Source organism: Peromyscus eremicus, chromosome X, assembly GCF_949786415.1.
Source record: "Peromyscus eremicus chromosome X, PerEre_H2_v1, whole genome shotgun sequence".
NCBI lineage: Eukaryota > Metazoa > Chordata > Mammalia > Rodentia > Cricetidae > Peromyscus > Peromyscus eremicus.
Genome location: NC_081439.1, coordinates 81,932,606 through 81,951,951, shown reverse-complemented (window position 1 = coordinate 81,951,951; position 19,346 = coordinate 81,932,606). Strand labels below are relative to the sequence as shown.

General features: G+C 49.2%; 1 protein-coding gene across 2 annotated transcripts in view; it reads right to left on the bottom strand.

Annotated features, from left to right (window-relative positions):
- Window positions 1-438: 438 nt before the first annotated feature.
- Window positions 439-19,346, bottom strand: part of Drp2 (dystrophin related protein 2) — a 36,562-nt gene continuing 17,654 nt past the window's right edge. The window contains exons 10-22 of one of the 2 annotated variants that reach the window (XM_059250528.1): window positions 19,195-19,269; window positions 15,060-15,261; window positions 14,763-14,848; window positions 13,568-13,725; window positions 13,078-13,244; window positions 10,727-10,838; window positions 8,319-8,455; window positions 7,972-8,037; window positions 7,663-7,728; window positions 6,717-6,860; window positions 4,908-5,145; window positions 2,121-2,241; window positions 439-1,821 (exon numbers count right to left, since the gene is read on the bottom strand). In XM_059250528.1, coding sequence (XP_059106511.1) covers window positions 1,697-1,821; window positions 2,121-2,241; window positions 4,908-5,145; window positions 6,717-6,860; window positions 7,663-7,728; window positions 7,972-8,037; window positions 8,319-8,455; window positions 10,727-10,838; window positions 13,078-13,244; window positions 13,568-13,725; window positions 14,763-14,848; window positions 15,060-15,261; window positions 19,195-19,269 — 1,697 coding nt within the window. In that variant the 3' untranslated portion in view covers window positions 439-1,696. The remainder of the gene's footprint in view (window positions 1,822-2,120; window positions 2,242-4,907; window positions 5,146-6,716; window positions 6,861-7,662; window positions 7,729-7,971; window positions 8,038-8,318; window positions 8,456-10,726; window positions 10,839-13,077; window positions 13,245-13,567; window positions 13,726-14,762; window positions 14,849-15,059; window positions 15,262-19,194; window positions 19,270-19,346) is intronic. The other variant, XM_059250529.1, reaches the window with a different exon arrangement.

Sequence of the window (19,346 nt, the reverse complement as noted above, 5' to 3'; positions counted from 1 at the left end):
AAAAATCCCTAAGGACCAAGTCTCAGAGGAACAAAGTTTGGAATTAGTGAAGAGAACAGAATGTCTCTTCCTGTTTGATTACTCTGTGGCCACGGACTTCCACTGCTTTGGTATTAAGGTCAGCTCACCTCAAATATCAATGGAGAGAAACATCCTAGAGGCACAGCCAGGGTGGATCTTGCTTCCCAACCAGAGACTGAGACTAACGAAGAGCAAGGCAGGGCACTAATTCTTCAAGAAGTATTAGAATTGAATGTGTGAATGAGGCTGGGGGAGCACTGATGTCCAGTAGATATGTAGAATAGATATGTACGGATGGGTAAACTCAAAATTTAGTCACTTGCACGGCTCTGGGGAGAAAGCTCTCCTCTGGAGAAAGTAGCCCAAGTGGACTCTGGCTCCACTCCAAGTTCCCCAGCCAGCTCTTCCCACCTCCACACTCTATTTGGAACGGTTGCTGGACAAAGGAATCACGGTATATACAGTCTAGGAAAAGTTAGTTCATTTTGAGGACTGGGTTCACATTTCAGAGTTAGCAACAGTTTTATGCACAGGAAGACCTTGCTGCTATCTGGGTGGAATGTGGCCAGTTTTCAGTTTCAAGTCTAGTGGCTTCTAGGCAGGGACCACTATTCAGGTTGGAACTTTGCAGTGAGCAGCTGGGGGCAATCAGCCACCTCACCTAATCCAGCCTATGCTCTCGAATGGTTATAGCTTGGAGAGTGCAGGCTCACATTCCCCTAGGATAGAGGGGTTCTTTTCCTCTTACCCAAGGAGAGAGAGAGAGAGAGAGAGAGAGAGAGAGAGAGAGAGAGAGAGAGAGAGAGAGAGAGAGAGAGAGAAAGGCATCCTTGTTGAAGAGGCTGCCACTCCTGCCCCAGATCTGTGAGGACAGACTCAGAAGACCAAAGAGTGGCGTCATATGGGTACGAGAGCATCTCAAGGAGTCTCTTGGGATGCCAAGGTCTTCAGGAAACAGGAGGATTGGGAGTAGGGACTAGGAAACCCACAAGTATGTCTTTAATGGTCCCCAAAACAGGGTGGAAGCACAGCCACGGTGAATTGTTCCCCCGTCAGAGAAGATCTGATAGGTACTGTGTCAGGAGGAAGTCACATGGTTGAGTAAGAACCATGCAGGTAGAATTCTGAAGGTGAAAACTATGCTCTGTAGCTGAAGTAGTAGGACATACACTGCCCAGACTTCCCTAAGGGGCACTTTGGACGGGTGTCTCAGGGATACCCATTTGCCTCTTTCAAGTGGGCCAGAGAGTAGGCCTAACCCCTCCGGGGGTCCATAATGCAGACACCCTCGGGCCATTATGCTTTCCTCTCCATGATTCCATGGAGGACAGAAAGGGGCCAGTGGGCACTGCTTAGCTCTGCAAGGTAATTCTCTGCTCCTCATCTGGATGACAAGTGTGATTTGCCTTTGCCTGGGCTGCAACAGCAGGATAACGTAGGGACAGGCTCAATCTTAAGGATCAATGGGAACCTCTCTAGAGGAAGCCCACCTGTCCTCCCCCATCCCCAGCACATCTCACATACCATCACATCCCCTGCTGCTGCCCCAGGTCCAAATATCTCTGGTTGAGGACTGTGGGGCCAGTGGGTGGTGGAAAGGTTGGGCAAAGGTTGAGGGAAGGCTTTGACAGGAAGCAGGAAAGGAAAAGGACTACAGGAGCAGGATCTGAGTCCATCAAGAGGCCAGCAGGGTGTTCGCCGTCACATCAGAGCTTCGCACACTGGGGAAGGCGTGACGGAGCTTCTCCATGATGTCTTCTAAGCATAGGCTGACATCCTGACTCTTTGACCCCACATCATCTACGTTGGAAGAGAGAGATCGGGGAAGACTACTTGAGGTTTCCTTTATAAGAAGGAAGCCAAGAGGCAGAAGCAAGCTGCTGTTGGCTGGACAGTGGGTCAAGAGTATTCTCAGCCTCCCATTCGAAAGACTAGTATGTAGGAGGCACTCACTAGACATTTTTTAGAAGACACATATGAGAGAAACCGTTAAGAAATCAATTATACACATCCCTAGTCCCAAGCTCTAGTAAAACTTTGGGCAGGCAATCGAAGGTAGGACCAACCGCTGGAGGAAGGGGCTAGATGGGGACACTTACCTGCTGCCTCGGTGTCTGGAGTAGTCTGACCCTTCTCCCGGGGATGACTCCCTTCTGACTGGTGTGGAGAGGAAGCTAGGGATGAGCTTGCAGAACCATTGCCGTCTGACTCAGTAGGTGGCTAGCAAGAGGTAAGGCATGATTTAAGTGGCTTTGCCTTCCTAACCTCATTCTTAGATTCCTGAGCTTCAAAAGAGACCTTAGAGACCTCATGCCCAGTCTTATGCCCCGGGTCTTTAAGAAGCTTTTCATAGTGCCATAAACCATGACTTTCCCCTTTAAGAAACCTCTTAGACCATTCAATTATCAATTAAATTCTTCCTTTAACAAGATGAGTCAAAGGCTCCTGGTTCCTTTTTTTTTTTTTTTTTTTTGGTTTTTCGAGACTTTCTCTGTGTAGCTTTGGTGCCTGTCCTGGAACTCACTCTGTAGACCAGGCTGGCCTTGAACTCACAGAGATCCGCCTGGCTCTGCCCCCTGAGTGCTGGGATTAAAGGCGTGCACCACCACCGCCGCCGGCCTGGCTCCTGGTTCTTATAGGAACGGCATTCCACCTAAAGGTCTCTTGCTGTCATTTCCACTATAATTAAGTTGTTTAGCACCCTAGTTCCCTGGAGTTTCACTGCTGCACACCAAATTCTCAGTTCACGACACAACAGCGTACGTCAGACAACTCAAGAGATTCATTAAATACTGTCTCTGGAACTAGAGAGGGCAATGAAATACATGTCATAAAAAAGGAGAATGGGGGGTTGGTGGGGGGAAGGAAGGGAATGAGCTTGACGGAGCACAGAGGAGGGCAATGGGGAAGGAGAGTAGATGAGAACGAAGTGTGATCACACAAATATGTACAAAAAGGCCATGATGAAAACACTACTTTGAATGTTAACTTAAAAACGGGTCAAGAAAAAAACAGGCTGTACTTTGGATAATCCAGAGACAGGGTGCCACCGTCGGCTGCATATGATGACAATGACAGTTAACGTATTTGATTAGTGGACTATATTCCTGGTATCTTGCTGAATCCTACGCTATGTATTATTTAATTATTTGTTTGTTTGATTTTCAAGACAGGGTTTCTCTGTGTAGCTTTGTGCCTGTCCTGGAACTCGCTCTGTAGACCAGGCTGGCCTTGAACTCACAGAGATCCGCCTGCCTCTGCCTCCCGAGTGCTGGGATTAAAGATGTGTGCCATCACCGCTAGCACATTATTTGATTTTTAGGATGATTACAATCTTATGATGTCGGTGGCATTACTTTTTAAATTTTTAAATTAAATTATTACTACTGTGTATATGTGTGTGGTGTGTGTAAACTCATATGTGCTACAGAGCATATGTGTAGGCCATAGGGCAACTTGGTGGAGTTAGTTCTCTCTTTCCACCTTTATGTGGGTTCCAGGGATTGAACCCAAGTTGTCAGGCCTGTGTGGCAAGGACTTTACTGGCTGAGCTATCTTGCTGGTCCTTTAAACAAAGATTTATTTTCATTTTTATTTCTGTGTATGCATCTGTGAGTGTATGCCACATGTGTGTGGGTGCTTCCAGAGGCCAGAAGAAGGTGTCCGACCCCAGACCTGGAGTTACTCATTTGTGAGCTGCTCTACATAGGTGCTGGGCAGTTGAACGCTGCTCCTCTGGAAGAGCAGCAAGCATTCTTAACTGCTGAGCCATCTCTTCAGCTCCATTATTTTGTTTCACTTAAAAAATGTAGCTAGTATTAGGCCGGGCGGTGGTGGCGCATGCCTTTAATCCCAGCACTCGGGAGGCAGAGCCAGGCGGATCTCTGTGAGTTCGAGGCCAGCCTGGACTACCAAGTGAGTTCCAGGAAAGGCGCAAAGCTACACAGAGAAACCCTGTCTCGAAAAACCAAAAAAAAAAAAAATGTAGCTAGTATTATCATTACCTCCATTTAAAGAGAACTGGGACCGAATAAGGTTAAAGAACGTTCCCAGCTCCTCCCAGTCACTAACTGACAGCATAGATTTAAAGCCATGCTGTCTGACGACCCCAGAGCTGCCTACCCTCCCAGAGACAGAAAGGGCAAAATGCAACAAAAGAGCAATATTGTAAAATATTTCTCTTGCCAAACATGTCCAAACCTGAAAATGCCACATTTTGGATTGTGTGTTGGTGTGTATGTGTGCGTGCGTGAGCACACTTTATTTGAGTGTACATGTATGTGGAGCCCAGAAAACAACTTTGGGTGTGAGTCCTCAGGTGTTGTTCACCTTTCTTTTCTGTTTTCTTTCCTTCGTTTAAAGAGACAGAGTCATTCTCGGGCCTGGAACTCACCGAGTAGGCTGGTCTGGCCAGCAAGCACCAGTAACCCACGTCCCTGGCATGGGGATCCAAGTGTATGTCACCATATCTGGATTTTTTTTAATGGTCTCTGCAGAGCCAACCTAGGTGCTTGTGCTTGGTGCTTTACTGTCTGAGCCTCTTGCTGCAGGTGGTTTTTGAAGTGTGTTCTTTTAATACCAGATTCCAATGGGCTATGAACTAGAAAGTCCTTAGAAGTCCTTCCTCTGCCTCCAGGCCGGAGGTAGCTTGGGAGGGACACACAGAGGTGGTATGGAAGTGAATGGGAAGAAGACTGGTTAAGGATGGAGCCATACTGCCCATTTCCTTCTTCATCCCTTCATCCCGTTTGCCAGTCAGCTCTTCTCAAGAAGTCACCTGACTGTGCCACAGCCAGGGGCGCTTTCTCTTTCCTCTGCTGCACCCCAGCTCTCTATGCCCTCTTCCTGAGTCAGGGACTGCCCTCCTCCTCCATCTTCAGCCTCACCTGCAGGAGCAGCTCCCTCAGGCGCTGCAGCTGAGACTCTAACTGCTTGTTGTGGTCTTCAAGGATCTGCATGCGCGTCTCCAGGCGGCTCTTGTGCTGCCGCAGGATCCTGGCTTCAGCCAGAAGCTCTTCATTGCGGTGGTCTGGGGTCCCCGCATTGAAGCCCTCGGTCAGGGTGGGGGCCTCTGCCGCTTCTTCGTGCTGCCATTTCAGGCGCCTCAGCTCTCCCTGGAGAATCCTGCCATGGACATGGAAGCCAAGACCTAGGGCTTTAACAGGGTCAGCTCGCTATCCAGATTCTACAGGTCCCCTCTTTCCCAAGTGTGAGGGATCACTGTGCTCTCCTAAGCCAAGCCCTGGCAATGCTCTGCTTGAAATGGCCACAGCCACTTCCTCTCCAGCCTATTTGACATTTACTCTGCCATCCTGAGGCCTGAGAGCAGTGAGCTGACATTTCACCCAAGAAATGTCTTAGGGCTTTGATGCTTTGGGGATTAATTTTGACCTTCAAAAGCAGTTAAGAACATGTTCTACAAATAAAAGAGGCATTAGTGCCAATGGCTTACCTAGTCTACGTATAGATTTTTAGATTCTAAGGGAAGACGTAGCATAAATAAAGAGATCACCTAGCCTGCTTCTTCTCGCTACAGCCCTGCAACTTGACCTGCTTTAGATGCTCATAATGGGTCGGTCATCAAGGAAACACTCCAAAGAGACAGCCTACTTTTAGGCCCAATGCTTTCTGTTGTTTGGGCAAACAGAACCACTCTTCCTAGCATTTCCCAGTGCCTGCTCCCTATTGCTTTAATGTAGCTGTTGTCAAACCGTCCCTAGTGAGAAACCAGGGTTTTGACCTTAGTTCACTCCATTGTGTAATGATGGTTGTCCTAATGTTCACAACTAGCCCATAGTTCACATCACTGCCACCCCTTGCCCCACAAGTTCAACGACACTCAAACTGATCTCTAGCCTATTCACTGTGATGGACCACTAATTATGTGCTTCACGCTGACAACGTCAACTTTGCTAGAAAAGTCTCTAAACCCTTACTGTATCTTTGTGTGTTTATCTTTCCTGGGCTGGTGACACACACTTTGCAAACTAGTCCTCACCTGCACTCCACCACTCAAGGCACACTGTTCTAAGGCTTGCCATTCCAAGGGAGGCATGTGGACCAGTGACACTAACGTCCCTGTCAGCTAGTTAGAAACAGAAACCCAGCCCCCCCCCCCCCACAGAGGAGTTAGGACTTGCATCTCCCCAAGCTTTGCAACTGACTCCTGTGTACACTAAGGCTCGTAAAGTATTGCTCCAAGAGGCTCTGCGGTTGTTTCTTCCCTCCCTCCGAGAGCCGTCAACTTTCCTCAGGCCCATGAAGCCACTTCTTCTATTGTGGAGATTAATGCCATCCCTGGTACTTTGTGTCTCCTGGTTTGGAAATGCTGTATGGAATGTCAAAACCCTCTGGGATACTTTCACTAAGTATCAACTAGTTCTTTCTAGTTTTAGTACAGAAAATTCTAGTTCTTTGAGAGCAAGCACAGGTTAGATTCTCTTCTGCATTCTTCCAGGGTTCTCTCTACCTGTACCTAGTGGGTACTTGGAAAAGTCAGGATTATATGACATCTGGTCTTCAAAGTAACCCTGGGGAATTGGTATCATTATTATCCCTATTATACGGCTGAGAACATGGAAGATCATAGGATGTAAGTGACAAGATCCAGGTTGTATAACACATGAAGTATCACCATTGAAACTCAAACCACCAGCCTCTGGCACCACACAAATTTGTGCCATGGCCACACCTACCGGTTCTCATCTTCTAGATGGGCCAAGATCTTCTCTAGCTCGCCCTTGCTTTCTGTCCCCATGCTGCATGGAGCCTGCTGTCCAAAGGCTGGCTCCCTGTCTGTGATGGGGCTGGAGTGCCGCAACAGGTACTGGTCCTCGTCTCTGCACGGGTGTAGGGAGGGGAAAGGAGGTGGTGGTCAGGTGCTGAACAGACACAAGTCAGGGATCCAGGTCTCAGATCCCAGCTCAGCGCCCCCCACCCCCCGGGAAATGTGTGCTGGCAGATCCACTTTGAAGTCACATAAAGAAAGCCAGGCCCCGAGTTCAGGCTTTGGGAAGTTGAAAGAGGCAGTATCTGAGAGAGGACTGGGAGAGCTTTCCAGGATGCTGAGGTTTCTGAGGTCTTCTTGAGTATAATGAGAAAATCACGTTTCTTTCTGGGCCGTTTCCCTTTCCCTGTCCCTTTTCCTTCCTTCTCATCTCCCAGAAGGATCGGAGTCCTAATGAGGATCAGACTGTTCCTCATAGTCAGCTGTCCCTGGGCCTTCTTCACAGGCAAGGGACCTCCCTTAGAGATGCAAGGGCCCCCTGTCAGTGCTCTAGCACACTCCTCCCTTAGGGCACACTTCAGTCGAGTCTCTGCTTTCTCCTAGGGTGGCCATGGCATTACACGGGGTTTTGTATCTTGAGCACAAACAACAGCTCTTTTTTGTAACTTTAGACAGGGGCTTTTCCCCCTCAGATTTGAGCGTGGAAGTACGGGATCTTATGATAGAAGGGGCCTGAGTAGATGGTTCAGTTGACAGATGGAGAATTGCTTCTCTTACTAAACAGTGTAGTCAGGAAGCAGCCTTCCTTTCTCGGAGAATCAAGGACCCTAGCCAGCAGCCTCCCATTCCCAAACAGTGGCAGAAGGATCCCAAGGACAGCTATTTCTGGAAAATTAGCAGCTGTGGAAACTCACATGCTGTCATCCGGGGACAAGCTGTCATTAAAAAAGGAACAATTTTGACTTTCCATCTCAGCAAGCCTAGAAAGAAAGAGCCACAGTAGGAGAGAAAGCAGGATGCGGGGCCTGCCTCCACCTCCAGCACACTAATGGCACAACAGGACACCTGGCCTATGGAGCTGCCCCCCACCTACCACCACTGAAGGCTGGGCCTTCATGGCCGTGGCACATTCCACTCTGTATCTCCCCTGGTTCATTCTAATTCTCCCTGTCCTTGAACTTCCTACAGTCCCCACCCCATCCTCCACTGAAATGCAGTGGTACCTGCTGGCAAAATGCTCAATTCGAGAGTGGGTGTCAGCGTGTGGCAACATCGGGGAAGAAGCCGGTCTGGAAAAAAGCAGCAAAGATTCAAAGGACCAAAGGCAACTGAAATGCTGTCTCCTCACCACTCCCACCCCTACACTGCCAAGATGGCAATAACATACAAACAGTGGCTCCTACGCTATTTCTCGGGCCAGAGTCTACGTCAGACTCAAGCTGACGTGCCTCGCGGCTAGGGGTTTTCCCTCGGGAACATTCTCCAGCTCGTCTGGGACTCAGCCCCTTCCCAGCACGGGAGTGAGCTGGAGGAGGTCACGCACAGGCTCTGCTCAGCCATCAGTACTCACATTTCACTGCAGTCAGTCTCCAGCACTGACTGCACAGGCAGGTAACCTCGCTGAGGATGTTTGCTGAAATACTGCTTTGAGCGGAATTTATTCTTTAAGGTTGTGGCAAAGTCCCTCATGTTTTCACTGGATGTGGTCTGCAGGAAGACAGGACAGGGGGACCCACCCTAGTGGCTTCCAGACACTATGAGGTGTTGTGAGTCTTCCACTAGACCACAGGATGTGACTGGCATCCCAATGTTGTTTGTGCCCACCATACCTCCCCCCCCCCCCCCCCCCCCCGTCCAAATGTCTCAAAGAATATACCCTTAATTCTGAACTCTGGGAAGGGAGACTGGAGGGGTGAGGGCCAGAGTGAGGAGGAAGGAAGATTTTCATGTGAAACTTTTAATACCTCTAGCTGCAGAGTTTGAATCTTTTGCAGTAAGCATGCAATTGCTACATTTTATGATAACGGAGTTTTTTTTTGCCATTATGCTGGGTTTATTCAGGTAACCATACTGTTGAAAATTCATGGGTTCTTTGCTGCCAAACACAGAAGACACTGTCTCACAGCAGGTGTCATGGGGCTTCCAGCTCTTACAATCTTTCCATGCCCCTTTCTGTGATTGTCCCTAATCTTACGTGCAGGGTTCGTGTTGAAGATCAGTCATTTGGAGTCGGGCCGCCCACAGTCACTTATTATCTACATTTGGATTAGCTGTGGATCTCTAAAATAGTATCCATAGTGACAATACCAGCTGACATGCCAACACAGATGGAAATTCCACATGGTCCCACCCTCGATGAAGAGCTACAAGGGGTCAATGCCTGCTGAGAGAGAAAGAACCATTCTTCTCCAGGGACAAGCTCCCACAGAGGTTGTCCAATCCCAAGTGGTCAGCCCTGGACACATGGACATATAGCAAAGCTAAATGGACTCAGTAGGTTGTATATACATGTGTGCATATATGTGTATATATACATATATATGCAATAACAATTAAAGAGGAGATCATGCATTTGAGAGGGGACACAGGAAAAGTTGGAGAGGGAACAATATGTAGATGTAGTGCTCATTTATGAAGTTCTCAAAAATAAAATTATTATATAAAAATCTTTTTAATGAATAAAATTTGAAATTTTGTTTATTTGCTGTGTGTGTGTGTGTGTGTGTGTGTGTATGTGTGTGTGTTTGCAAGCACACACTACGATATGCAAGCGGTCAGAGGACAACGTGCAGGAATTGGTTCTCTTCTTCTACCATGTATGTTCAAGGAATCAAATTCCAGTCATCAGGCTTGGCAGGAAGTGCCTTTACCTGCTATGCCATCTTGGTGCCCCTTTTCTACAAATTCTAGGAATTGAGAAGATGAACAGGAGGCCGAGGATTATCCGTTTACCTCTTCTAGCTACTTTTCTCGGCTTGCCCTTTATAATGTTTTATGTAAATGATAAGAAAGGGGAATTGAAAGGCATGGCCCCTACTCCCATGGGCTCACATATTCCTGTGCTAAAACAATTTGAAGATAAGACCTTAGAGAAGTGGATTATAGAGAAACAGGTTGAAATGGAGAGGCAGGGTGGGAGAGGAAGTCAGTTGGAGTGTACTTGAGGTTCTGAAAGAATCGAAGAGCACTGCTAGTCCAAAGGACTGGGGTTCGATTCCCAGCACCCACACGGCAACCCACACTGTCTGTCACCCCAGTTCCAAGGGACCTGACACCCTCTTCTGGCCTCTTCGGGCACCAGTCACGCAAGTGGTCCACAGACAAACATGCAGGCAAAGCATCCAGACGCATAAAATTAAAAATGAATAAATCTTAAAAGACATCAAGGGAATGAGCTCAGGAGGCTACACGGGTAGCAACCCTGTGGCGGAGTTCACCGAAGCTGACCAAGATGGGCTCAGGCAGCTGCGAAGGGAAGGCTGCCCAGGGAAACCAAGTACAATTTGTGAGTAGAAACTAAAAAATCTTTTTTCCTTTTAACGGACTGAGTAATTTGAGCACAGACTTTGGTACTGTCAAGAAGGGGTAGAAAAAACAAACAAACAACAAAGTAGCAAGAAAAGACCCAATGACTCAGTATAGGAGCCATAGGAGAAGCTAGCCAGGAAAAGTCACGTGAGAAGAGGAGGGGGTACCTGGAACCACCTTGCTCTTTTTTTCCGTTGGGACATCTTTCTGCAGCAAAGCAGCTAATGCTCATTAAAAGACTAAGAGTGCCCTCAGTCAACTGCAGTCCCAGTGACAGAGAAACTGTGACAGAAGACTGGAGGGGCCTGAAACCTCCAAACCAGTGAATCCCTACTACTCAGGGAATGTTCCACCAGGAGAGCTGCCACGTGCCAATGCTATGCGGAAGACCAAAGCCTAGTGTCTGAGAGATAGATGCCAACCCCCCCACCTGGTGCAGTGGCTCCATACCGGTGTGTAGTACTCCATGATGGGATAGTGGAGCTTGTTGCCTTTGCTGGCCCTGCCTGTCAAGAAGCAGGTCTGGCAGATATCCACGTTAAACTGTTTCAGACTCCGGTACCTTGGGGAGAGAAGACAAATCCAGTGTCATAAGACACTTGGGGTCACAAAGACAATCCAGTGTATCATAGTTGCTGTGGGATGTCTTTCTGTATGCTGTGAATGTGTGTGGGTCCCATTTGATGATAAATAAAGCTGCATTGGCCTAGGGCAGGGCAGGATAAGGTTAGGCAGCACATTCAAACTGAAGACGAGATGAAGAAGGGTGGAGTCAGGGGAGACGCAGGCCGCTGCTGAAGGAGCAACAAGATGCCAGCAACCAGTAACGCCATGGCCATGTGACAACATATAGATTAATAGGAATGGGTTAATTTAGATGAAAGAGCTAGCTAGCAAGAGGCCTGCGCCATTAGGCCATACAGTTTGTAATTAATATTAAGCCTCTGAGTGATTATTTTATGAGTGGCTGTGGGACCTCAGGGCCAGGTGGGATCAGAGAAACTTCCGGCTACACACTGACTTCACCATTTCCCCAGTCCAAATACCCACACAGAAGGGAGTGGGGCTCAACCTACTATACCTAGCAATGTGAAGTCCTCAACATGTGAATAGCTTTATTCTACAGACCGCAAATCCCCATGAAACCACAAGTCTCAGATCCCAGTAAGTGTAGGAAAGGGCATGACTTCAGCCACAGTTTAAAGGGGGCCAGTTGGAGTAAACATCTCGCTGTGGTAGCTTTCTAAACAAGGATGGCCCCAAAGGTCCCTTTCCTACTCTGAAGAAGTTAGACCTCCAATAGGAAGACAGTTTATTCACTAGCTGTGGTTAAGTTAGCTGAAGTTTGTTTTAAAAGGTTTTTCATAATAACTCTATTTATATTTTGACAGAATATACTACAGTCCTTCCCACCTCCTTCTAAAGGCAGGCTAACCTTCTCTAGTCCTAGTAGCATCAAAGAGTGAAATGGCTAGCCTTCAACAAGCCAATATCTATCCCTGGGTTTACAGCTAAACAGCCCGGTTTTCTTGGGCAATCATCTTTCACTTCTGTGTCTAGTTTGCTCAAGCTATAAAAAGCAGAGTGTATGTAAGGACAGTTATATGTTAGCACTCTAAAAAGCTAAAAGGTTGAATGGATTGAGGCTGGCATTCAGTGCTTGCCTAGCATGTCCAAGACCCCGGGTTCTGTCTTCAGCAGCGTACTGACAAACTTTAGGTATTTTCTGAGATCAGTTAGCTTTGTGGAGGAAGGAGTGGATTATAATCAGGGAGGCTTCGAATGAATTTCAGTACTGTTTTATCCCGTAAGCTTGGCTCTGGTATGCACTACAGTGTGCTGCAGTCAGTCGACATTGTAACATATTGCCATCTATGAAGTTCATAGCTGAGAGGAATGTGCAATTAACTGACAGAAAACCTCATGAAGTTTGTAAGTTTATGATTTTGTGTTGGGCTGCACTTGTAGCCATCCTCAGCTGCAGAGCTGAAGGTTGTTCATACCTACTAGGCCATTTACTTCTATGGTACTGGATGGGTCTCTTTTGTGAGAAATCTTGCCATGTTTGCTCAGGCTTTGCTGGCAGAGTCTGCTAATCCTGAAACCCCTTATGGGGCATTGACAAAATATCTCAGATTTTAAAGATTTATTTACTATGTATTTTATGTGTATGGGTGCTTTGTTGCATGTATGTCTGTACACCAGAAGAGGACATTGGATCCCATTGTAGATGGTTGGGAGCCACCATGTGGTTGCTGGGACTTGAACTCGGGACCTCTGGAAGAGTAGTCAGTGCTCTTAACTTTTGAGCCATCTCTCCAGGCCCTCAGATTTTTAGAGTAGAGATATGTGAGCTTCATCTGCATGGTGGAAATGCTATAAACATGTGAGTATGTATATCTTTTCAATTCTGCACTGAGATCTTTTATGTGTAACCTATTGTTCATTTATGATGGGAGTATTTATATCATAAATGGTATAAATCAGGCTTCCTCTTTTTCCTTTCTTTCTGGGCAGTTGATGTGAAATATTTGCTGACTCAACATTTAGTACATAGTTTTTGGTTTAATAGTGTTTACCATATATTTCTAAAAGTCTGTAGTATTTTGTATTACAACTGGAAAACATTATTTCCTTTCTAATTTTTCAGAAGTTAAACATTTTTCAATAAAAAGGTTACAACAATACACCAATAACACACCATAAATAAATTATAAACATAACCATTAAACAATGTCATTTTGTACCCATTGTTGCCTCCCATGACATTTTTCTCACCCAGCAGGCATTCGGTCCCATACCTGAACCCCTTGATGGGGCACTGCCTGCAGATAGAGCACTTGGTCTGATGCTTTACTTGCTCAGCAATGGTGACCCGATGCAGAACGGCCAGCCACACCATAGACTGGGGCTCCAAGTTGACCCACTCTAGGAACTGGGACGCTTCAATGACTGCCTTGCCAGTGCTCTAGAGAAATAAGAAATCCAATGGATATGACCCGGTCCAAGTAGCTTGCTGCTTGAGTGTCAGCCAGCTCTTAGTGAAGCAGGGAAACCAGCCCCGCCTCCAGAGGTGTTCACCTTCTGCCTTATCTTAATGGACACTCTTCCCTGCAGGACTCCAGCTCCAGACACCAGAGGACCATTAGTTCTGTTGTCCCATCTCAAAAAAAGCCCCTTTACCTTGGAGTACTTTGCACCAAAAGCTGAGACCCTGGGTTCCCTCCCTTCCAGTCACCACCCCTCCCATCTCCCTTCCGTCCTTCCGTGAGTCTACAGCTCCATACTCACAAAACGAAAGCAACTGCGGACACTGGGCTCCACATTGCTGCCCCCAAATGCTGCCACTTCCCCCAATTGACGGGGCACTTGAATGGCTTCATGAAGCAGGGCACCCAGATGCCGTTGGTCACACTGGCTGCCGGAATTGGCCACTTGGCTGAAGAGGTCTGCGGGGCCCATCATCAACAACAGCCAGCCCCAGTTTAGGAACGGCCAGAGGATGGTGTGAGGCAGAAGAAGCAGAAAAGGAGGACAGAGAAAGAGCACATTGCTGAACTAACGACTTTTGAAACCGGAGAATCCAGAAATTCATCCCCAATCTCAACTCCTGAGTGTTCTAAAAAGAGCATCCCTGAGTTTGGGGTAGGGGAATCAGACAGACACAAATGGGGCATCATCAATGGGAGAGGAAGAGTCGGGGGAAATGGACAGACAGGGAGAGAACAGGGGAGAGAGTGACGAAGAGGTAGAACTCAGGAGAACAGAGGAGAAAGAAATTAACAAATAGATATTGATGGGGAGGCAGGGGAGAGAGAGAAAGAGAAAGACAGGGGGGAGGGAACAGAAAGACAGAGGGGGGGAGAGAGAGAAAGATAGAGCAGGGGAGGGAAGAGAAAGACAGAGAAGAGAGAGGACAGGAGGTGTGTGTGTGTGTGTGTGTGTGTGTGTGTGTGTGTGTGTGTGTGTGTGTATGTGAGAGAGAGAGAGAGAGAGAGACAGAGAGAGAGACAGAGAGACAGAGAGACAGAGAGACAGAGAAACAGAGAGACAGAGAGACAGAGACAGAGACAGAGAGAGACAGAGAGAGAAACAGAGACAGAGAGAGACAGAGAGAGAGCACCAAGTAGCACAGTACCAGACCCAGATGTCGCAGTACTGGGAAAGCAGATGCCTCCTGGGTGTGGGAATGTGCACTAGGCAGCTTTTCCCACCCTCCAAGAGAGGGCAGCTCTTCTAGGATCTCCTCAAGCCTGGGCCAACAACCTGTGGCAAATCCCCTCTGGACATATCATCCATTGTTTCAAACCTCGCCTAAGACCTGGAAGCTGCACAGGGGGACTGAAAAACAGCACCAGGTGGCGCAAGCACTCCTCCGCGGAGTCCGAAGATCTAAATTCTGCTTATTTTGTGGCCTCCCTCCTTCTTCCCCCTCCAACCCTCCTCCCCCACCCGGCATCACTGCAGAAACTGGAGTTACACTCACACTGAAGTTTTTCTTTCACTTCGGTGCCACACAGGCAGGCGATGCCAGTCTTAAAGGACAATGCTCGCATCTTTCCACTGCGACCACTATGTTTAAAGGGTGAGACAGACAACATGAATGTTTGTGAAGGGCTAGTATCTTGGCAGTCTTTCTTCCTCACTGATTTGACCCAGCAGCCAACCGTACCCTAAGCTGAACTGATCCGAGTACACCATGGGAGCAAATTCTCCCCACTATGTCCAGTGGAGATGCCCCATTGGATTGATTTGGGAGGTTTCTAGGACTGAAAGCTTTTACCTATCAAAAACATTGAGGAGCCAGTTGAGGCTCATGTCTACACACAGTGGCACATTGACCAGGATGCCTCTTTCCTCTTCCAGTCGTTCATACAAGGCAGTCAGGCAGTGAATGACCTCCACCACATCCATCACATGTTCACTGGCCTGCAGGTCGTGCTCATTGAAGATCTCCAGAGCCGTAGTCAAAGTTACCAGATCCACTGGAAAGGAAAGAAGAAAAGGAAAATCCAGCCCAAAGAAGAAACCAAGGGAACTGGTGAGGCAAGGCCACGGTATCATCAAATCTGGTACCAGCTCCAAACCAACCATTTGAAAATGCCATAAACTTATCCTTTACCTTGATCCCCATCCCATGGAAGAGCAAGGTCACAAGAGGTTGCCCAAGTTAATGTAGCACATTTCTGTATACATAAGTTCCTTTACATGAGTTTTGAGAAAATGGCGAAATGTGAATGGACACACCTCTTAGGTTGTGCTAACTCCCAGGGGATCATATCCTATTTTAAGTTTCTCTGCTTTCAAAAGCCTCTTTTCTTTTAAACTAATTTCAGAGGCACAGACGACTGCTACCTGGGCCTTGTTCATAATAGGCCCTCTATCACTGAGCCCAGCCCTCTATCACTGAGCTCAGCCCTCTATCACTGAGCTCAGCCCTCTATCACTGAGCCCAGCCCTCTATCACTGAGCCCAGCCCTCTATCACTGAGCCCAGCCCTCTATCACTGAGCTCAGCCCTCTATCACTGAGCTCAGCCCTCTATCACTGAGCCCAGCCCTCTATCACTGAGCCCAGCCCTCTATCACTGAGCTCAGCCCTCGGTCACTGAGCCCAGCCCTCTATCACTGAGCTCAGCCCTCTATCACTGAGCTCAGCCCTCTATCACTGAGCCCAGCCCTCTATCACTGAGCTCAGCCCTCTATCACTGAGCTCAGCCCTCTGTCACTGAGCTCAGCCCTCGGTCACTGAGCCCAGCCCTCTATCACTGAGCCCAGCCCTCTATCACTGAGCCCAGCCCTCTATCACTGAGCTCAGCCCTCTATCACTGAGCTCAGCCCTCTATCACTGATCTCAGCCCTCTATCACTGAGCCCAGCCCTCTATCACTGAGCCCAGCCCTCTATCACTGAGCCCAGCCCTCTATCACTGAGCCCAGCCCTCTATCACTGAGCTCAGCCCTCTATCACTGAGCTCAGCCCTCTATCACTGAGCTCAGCCCTCGGTCACTGAGCCCAGCCCTCTATCACTGAGCTCACCCCTCTATCACTGAGCCCAGCCCTCTATCACTGAGCTCAGGCCTCTATCACTGAGCTCAGCCCTCTATCACTGAGCCCAGCCCTCTATCACTGAGCCCAGCCCTCGGTCACTGAGCTCAGCCCTCGGTCACTGAGCCCAGCCCTCTATCACTGAGCCCAGCCCTCTATCACTGAGCTCAGCCCTCTATCACTGAGCTCAGCCCTCTATCACTGAGCTCAGCCCTCTATCACTGAGCTCAGCCCTCTATCACTGAGCCCAGCCCTCTATCACTGAGCTCAGCCCTCGGTCACTGAGCTCAGCCCTCAGTCACTGAGCTCAGCCCTCTATCACTGAGCCCAGCCCTCTATCACTGAGCCCAGCCCTCTATCACTGAGCTCAGCCCTCTATCACTGAGCTCAGCCCTCTATCACTGAGTTCAGCCCTCTATCACTGAGCTCAGCCCTCTATCACTGAGCCCAGCCCTCTATCACTGAGCTCAGCCCTCTATCACTGAGCTCAGCCCTCTATCACTGAGCTCAGCCCTCGGTCACTGAGCTCAGCCCTCTATCACTGAGCTCAGCCCTCGGTCACTGAGCCCAGCCCTCTATCACTGAGCTCAGCCCTCTATCACTGAGCTCAGCCCTCGGTCACTGAGCTCAGCCCTCGGTCACTGAGCTCAGCCCTCTATCACTGAGCTCAGCCCTCTATCACTGATTTCAGCCCTCGGTCACTGAGCTCAGCCCTCTATCACTGAGCTCAGCCCTCTATCACTGAGCCCAGCCCTCTATCACTGAGCCCAGCCCTCTATCACTGAGCCCAGCCCTCGGTCACTGAGCCCAGCCCTCGGTCACTGAGCCCAGCCCTCTATCACTGAGCCCAGCCCTCTATCACTGAGCTCAGCCCTCTATCACTGAGCTCAGCCCTCTATCACTGAGCTCAGCCCTCTATCACTGAGCCCAGCCCTCTATCACTGAGCCCAGCCCTCTATCACTGAGCCCAGCCCTCTATCACTGAGCTCAGCCCTCGGTCACTGAGCTCAGCCCTCTATCACTGAGCCCAGCCCTCTATCACTGAGCTCAGCCCTCTATCACTGAGCTCAGCCCTCGGTCACTGAGCTCAGCCCTCTATCACTGAGCTCAGCCCTCGGTCACTGAGCCCAGCCCTCTATCACTGAGCTCAGCCCTCTATCACTGAGCTCAGCCCTCGGTCACTGAGCTCAGCCCTCGGTCACTGAGCTCAGCCCTCTATCACTGAGCTCAGCCCTCTATCACTGATCTCAGCCCTCGGTCACTGAGCTCAGCCCTCTATCACTGAGCCCAGCCCTCTATCACTGAGCTCAGCCCTCGGTCACTGAGCCCAGCCCTCGGTCACTGAGCTCAGCCCTCTATCACTGAGCCCAGCCCTCTATCACTGAGCCCAGCCCTCTATCACTGAGCCCAGCCCTCTATCACTGAGCTCAGCCCTCGGTCACTGAGCTCAGCCCTCTATCACTGATCTCAGCCCTCGGTCACTGAGCTCAGCCCTCTATCACTGAGCTCAGCCCTCTATCACTGAGCCCAGCCCTCTATCACTGAGCTCAGCCCTCTATCACTGAGCCCAGCCCTCTATCACTGAGCTCAGCCCTCGGTCACTGAGCTCAGCCCTCTATCACTGAGCCCAGCCCTCTATCACTGAGCTCAGCCCTCTATCACTGAGCTCAGCCCTCTATCACTGAGCCCAGCCCTCTATCACTGAGCTCAGCCCTCTATCACTGAGCCCAGCCCTCTATCACTGAGCCCAGCCCTCTATCACTGATCTCAGCCCTCTATCACTGAGCTCAGCCCTCTATCACTGAGCCCAGCCCTCTATCACTGAGCTCATCCCTCGGTCACTGAGCTCAGCCCTCTATCACTGAGCTCAGCCCTCTATCACTGAGCTCAGCCCTCTATCACTGAGCCCAGCCCTCTATCACTGATCTCAGCCCTCGGTCACTGAGCTCAGCCCTCTATCACTGAGCCCAGCCCTCTATCACTGAGCTCAGCCCTCAGTCACTGAGCTCAGCCCTCTATCACTGAGCCCAGCCCTCTATCACTGAGCTCAGCCCTCTATCACTGAGCCCAGCCCTCTATCACTGAGCCCAGCCCTCTATCACTGAGCCCAGCCCTCTATCACTGAGCCCAGCCCTCTATCACTGAGCCCAGCCCTCTATCACTGAGCTCAGCCCTCTTATCACTGAGCTCAGCCCTCTATCACTGAGCTCAGCCCTCTATCACTGAGCTCAGCCCTCTATCACTGAGCTCAGCCCTCTATCACTGAGCCCAGCCCTCAGTCCAACATCAGTTTCAACTGAAAACAGATTTGTCCATGAATCCTGTTCTAGGAAACTTAGTCCTGCTTCCACAGGATCGTGCATGGCTGAGTGAATGTGACATACACCAGGAAGATATTTTAATTACCTGTGATGTGGAGTCAGCCTACCTAGACAGCTGGGACAGGAAGTTTAAACGAACAGTAAGTACTCCTGAGCAAGGCCAGAAGAGACAATCCATCTGCAGCATGCTGATGCCCAACTACAGACACTTGTTTTAACAATTCTGTTGCTGTCTCTAATAACCCCAGGATGGCAAACCATGAAGCAGATGCTGCCTGCTGCAAAGCAGTTTCTTGATTATCTAAGCTGGCTAGGGAAAAGGGACTAGGAATCAGATAGCTGTGGAGTTACTTTGAAAACAAGGCGGGGGGGGAGGGGGTTGAGGTGAATGAAAAGATCAAGTTTTCACAGCCAGTGTGTTCCAGTATTTGTAGAGTTCCCATCAAAACAATCAATGACTCTGGCCAGGGTGGGGTGCAAGTGCGAAGAAGCAGACAGGTGAGGGAGAGGAGGACGGGAGTAAAAGCCATGGGGAAGAACGTGAGGACGTACGGCGCAGGGCCTTCTGGACTCTGCGGAGCTTCATGGCAGTCCGATAAGCTGAGAACTTAATGTTGTTCAGATCAGCTGCAAAGAACAGAAAGAGACTCGCTTAGATCAGAGAAATGTCAGGAAGAACAAGTGTCGACAAGGATATGTATGAA